Source organism: Acanthochromis polyacanthus, chromosome 11 (assembly GCF_021347895.1).
Source record: "Acanthochromis polyacanthus isolate Apoly-LR-REF ecotype Palm Island chromosome 11, KAUST_Apoly_ChrSc, whole genome shotgun sequence".
In the NCBI taxonomy this organism is placed as follows: domain Eukaryota; kingdom Metazoa; phylum Chordata; class Actinopteri; family Pomacentridae; genus Acanthochromis; species Acanthochromis polyacanthus.
Genome location: NC_067123.1, coordinates 32,741,317 through 32,745,887, shown reverse-complemented (window position 1 = coordinate 32,745,887; position 4,571 = coordinate 32,741,317). Strand labels below are relative to the sequence as shown.

General features: G+C 45.4%; 1 protein-coding gene across 1 annotated transcript; it reads right to left on the bottom strand.

Moving 5' to 3' along the window:
• klhl38a (kelch-like family member 38a) lies at window positions 1-4,507 on the bottom strand. Its single transcript, XM_022197816.2, has 3 exons — window positions 3,080-4,507; window positions 2,785-2,890; window positions 1-1,936 (listed from the first exon to the last, which is right to left on the bottom strand). Exons 1-3 carry the CDS (start codon window positions 4,433-4,435, stop codon window positions 1,647-1,649), a joined length of 1,752 nt encoding a protein of 583 aa, XP_022053508.1. The 5' UTR covers window positions 4,436-4,507; the 3' UTR covers window positions 1-1,646.
• Window positions 4,508-4,571: the final 64 nt, after the last annotated feature.

Here is a 4,571-nt window from a genome sequence, read left to right as displayed (position 1 = left end):
CCTGATAGTCAGAGCATGTTGACATATCCGTACCAACAATGTTTCCTTGTTTTGGAAGGAATATGACTCAGCTGGTTGGCAGACAAACAGAGAACCCGACGAATCTGCACCAAGGTCAATGAAAGACGAGCAAACAGAGCAAAAACTAAATTTCCAACATTCTCTTGCACATATTATCGCTGGTATTCATGTGTTGAGAGATTCAAAGCAACAAAATAGGAGTTCTGTTTTCTTAGCAATGTTCCTTTAAGTCCCACAGAGAAATCAGTCTCCAAAATATAAGCACGTTGTCCAAGAAATGATGCATTTTAATGAAAAAACAAAGGTGCAAGTAACAGTAACAAATCATGCAGTCGATCAGTGATGCTGTCTTAAATAGATAGGATCCTTACATGGATGCATACCACAGATTATCCAGTAGAGTTAGAACAGGGTTGCCATGGCAGTCGTTACCAGGGCCAGGGACGGGAGCATCAACGCACGCTCTGCAAGGAGAGGGTTGAAGGACAGAGATGGATGTAACACCAGTAGAAGCCTCCACATTTGTAGTGGTGATTGCTTTAAAGCTTTTTTTGCAATATTCCTCCTTTTCCACCTCTGATTATTTTCTCAGATGAATGAAAGATTGAGTTCAGATAATGGTTTGTGGCTAACCAACTGCAGGTTACATCTTTAGCCTGTTGTAAGGCTGCGCAAACCCTCCACTGCTTCCCCTCGTGCTTGCACTTAGTCGTTCACTGCGTCACCTCGAGGCGCTCGTGTTCAAAGGCGGCATTGTCACATGTCCTCACATAAACATACGGCTGCTGGCTGTGAAGATATTCTCTTTACCGAGCAATAGTTGCACGCATGATGAAACTGAACTGCCTCTGAACCTCTCACATTTTTGTTTTCAGAGCTTTGACTGATCTGGAACATCTTTTTATTCTACTGCCAGTGTGTTGCAAGTGAGACATCCATGAAATGACACACAGAACATGCTTTGTTGAGTTTTGTAGGAATAATTCACAGTCAAGAACTGAGCCCCCAAACTGGAATAACGTTGGCCCAGATAATTTCATTTGAGTTCTTCTTTGCAGGATTTCATCAAACATGACAGAATCTACTGCTACTTTAACTTTGCCGTAGGAGCTTGTTCATGTCGCAGTTGTTCACAGGAGGAATGTATTCTTTATTATCTACAAAGTGCAAATTACTAGCGATGTCATTTTCAGTTTTACAACAGATCATAGGATTGTTACAGAAAAGTTTGCTGCAGCTGCCACTCAGAGTGATGATGCTGTGTGTAAATCAAAGCATTAACACTTTTAGTTAGCCTCCGGTGAGTGCAGCCATTTGCGGAAACAGCTTTTTGGATTACGTATGTGTGAGCAGCTGCTTGTTGTGTAAGTGTGACTGTCTCTCGTCATCTCTGAGGTTCTCGGTTCAGTTCCACTCCAGGTGCCTCAGAAATGACACCTCTGCATGTCAGTTCAGCTCTTCTGTCATTCAGATGAAAGTCAGCCTTTCCTAACATGCCCTGAGTGGTGGCAGAGACTGGGCTGCGTGAAGGAATGTAGCTAGTACGAAATGGTTTCCCATTGGTGTAGTTAGAGGCCGATAAATCAAGGCAAAGGGGAGGAGAACCAAAGTGACTGGATGGTCGGTCACGGTGGGTTGGGTCTGTTAGTGACACAGACCAGTGGCAGAGAGCCGTGGTCGAACAGCTTGTATGGAAGAGAACCTTTGGACGTCCAAACATCTGTTTTTGGATCGTAACACTCGAAGCAGTCCGAGTCCTCGATGACATCGTGGCCGTTGAGGATGCGTCCGCCAGTGACATAGAGCTTGTTGTTGATCACTGTAGCGCTGTGATGCATTCTCCGCTCCTTCAGATTCTCACACTTTACGAACTTGTTGGCTTTGGTATCGTAGGCAATCATTCGTCTGGTGTATCCTGGAAACAAGATTTACATTAAGCCAATTTTAAAAGACAAATCGTGTGAGATATACCTGTATTTTCTTACTAGAAAAACCAAAATCAGTCAACCAGCCAAGAACTGTTTATCCTTCTAAATGTAGCTTGTCAGTAGACTGTATATAAAGGATGGATGTCGCCTCTGGTTCTGAAACATGAAGCCAACTTGAAATCACCTTAAACCTGAACTCTTTCTATCAGCCAGCAGGGGGCGACTCCATTGGTTGCGAAAAGAAGTCTGATTGCCGAGAAGTCTGTAAGCAACCAACACTGCTTCTCACTTGATTTATTACTTCAGTAAACGTTTTCCCAGTGAGCTAATGGTTTCACTGCAAGTTTCAAGTCTATTTCATTAGAGTACAATATTCACTGAGTAATTTATGGTCCCATTTGGAGTAAAATAGACAATCAAATAGGCTTTAGGGCTTGGCTACTTTGTGAATGACAAGTTGCTACCCTATTAGCATGCATATTGTCCTTCAGTTCTCAAACAGATGTACTTCTTTCTTGGTGCAATTCATTAACAAGAAGCCAAGATGGCAACAGCCAAATATTAAACTAAAGTTAAGGCTTCAGAACAATAGTCCACAAACCAATGGGTGACATCTTTTATATACAACGTATTAGATTCTGTTGCTGGAAATAACCACTTGAACACCAAATGTGTATTAATTTGCAGTTAAAAATAGTTCAAGCAAACAAAAACAATTAATTTGGTTTAATTTGGTGTTCCCTGCCTTTGCCCAGTCAGTTGGGATAGAGTCCAGCACCACATGACCCTAATGAGGATTAAGAGAAATATTTTCCAGATAACTATTTTTGCTAACCTCCTATGATGTAGATCTTGTCTTCTATGACAGCAGCTGGAGCACAAACATTCTTCACCGTCCTTGTTTCTAGCCTGGACCACAAGTTTCGAGAGATGTGATACACCTGTTTCACAACACAAACATCAAGAGTCAGTCTGTTGTATGAAGCTTCAGGGATTATAATTCACCAAGCGCCTGTATAACTTCTGATTTTCAACCTTTTATCTGCACATGCTGACTTTCTTTTCAAGAATGCGTGTAAATAATAAGTGAGTGTTGATCTGATAATGCTAATATGAAACGTCTTCTCTACCTGAATCAGTCTGACTGGGTTCTGCATGGCATCCTCCCCTCCAAAAACATAGATCCTCTGATCACTGGCTGCAACAGCTGGATGAAGCGTTGCTGTGGGCATTGGTGCCATGGCTTCCCACTGATTAAACATGCTGTTGTACCTCTCCACTGACTGAGAGATTCTCTTGTCTACCCCAATGCCTCCTAACACAAAAATAAAGTGCAGGTAGGAGACGCTTTGATGGGCGTATCGTGGCTCCAACATGGGCTCAGCAGTCCTCCACTGGTTGGTTTTCAGGGAAAGTGTGTAAACTGTGGCGCTGACCGAGCTGTCGCCTGACGTCATGCAGAGGCTGAGCCCGCCAAGCACATAGAGGATGCTGTGAATGCAAACATATGCAGCTTTGTAGAGGCGAAGAGGGAGCTTGGCCAACCACTGCCAGCGGTGAGTCCTTTCGTCATATAGTAACGCTTCTCGTGAAGTCTGTTCATTGTTTTTACGCCCACCAACTACCACCAGTGTCTCTCTACAGGTGTAACGCCTGGGCGTGGTCCAAAGTGGCTTCAGTTCTCGGCTACACTTGGTGCTGACTGTGAGCATGAGACGGCGAACTGACTCGATTATCTCGGTGCAGAGGGTGGAAGACTGCACCAGCGGGTCATTGGCAATGAACTGGAAGAGGTAAGTTGGATGGATGTAGCGCAGACGGACTTTCTTGAAGAGATCGTGGATGGCGCCGCGTCGTGAGAACGGGTCGTGGTGGATCCACGCCAGGAGGGTCTCAAATACCTGCTCCTCCTCTGCACAGAGTCGGTCGTCTTCTAGGTAACACATGAGCTCAGGAAGAGACAACTCACAGAAATCCTCTGTGGCAGCGACGTCAGAGAAACACCTCACAGCCATCTCCTTCGCCCTCTCCTTCAAGCTTTCACAGTGAAGGATCTCAGAGAGGCGGATCATGCTCAGACAGTTCTCTGGACTCAGCTGGTCCTGGAGGAACATGGAGCAGGCCTCAAACAGACCTCCATAGTGAAGCATGGATGCTGCCTGCATGAGCGGCAGCACATTCTCCATGGTGATGGTGACGCAGCCCGTGTAAACATAGTCCACGATGCCGATGAGGACATTTGAAGCGATTCCCCTCAGGTTGACGCGGGCCTGGCTGCTCTCCAGGAAGTTGCTGCAGAACATGGCACGGAAATAGGGGCTGCTGGACACCAGGACGCTCCTGTGGCAGGGGATCTCCTGGTGCTCGGTGCAGAGCAGGACGTCTGTCAGGATGCGCTCCTGCCGGAGGATGTTGAGCTGAGCAAGAAGGTGGGAGGGAAGTTCTGAGTCTTTGAAAAAGAAAACTTCTCGTGGTCTTACAGCCATTCTGGAGAAAGGAAGGGGAAAGGAGGAACTGTTTAATGATTGCAGTTTTTCAGCATCTGTGTAGATTCTCAGTCATGGACTTCTCCTTTTGGTTCTTGAAGATGTTTCACCTCTCATTCAAGCGAGAGTTAAATGT

Coding starts and splice junctions, on each gene's coding strand:
- klhl38a (XM_022197816.2), bottom strand. CDS start 4,435: ATGGCTGTAAGACCACGAGAAGTTTTCTTTTTCAAAGACTCAGAACTT. Junction 2,891..3,079: donor ACCCAGTCAGACTGATTCAG/GTAGAGAAGACG, acceptor GTTGTGAAACAG/GTGTATCACATCTCTCGAAA. Junction 1,937..2,784: donor CAAGATCTACATCATAGGAG/GTTAGCAAAAAT, acceptor TCTTGTTTCCAG/GATACACCAGACGAATGATT.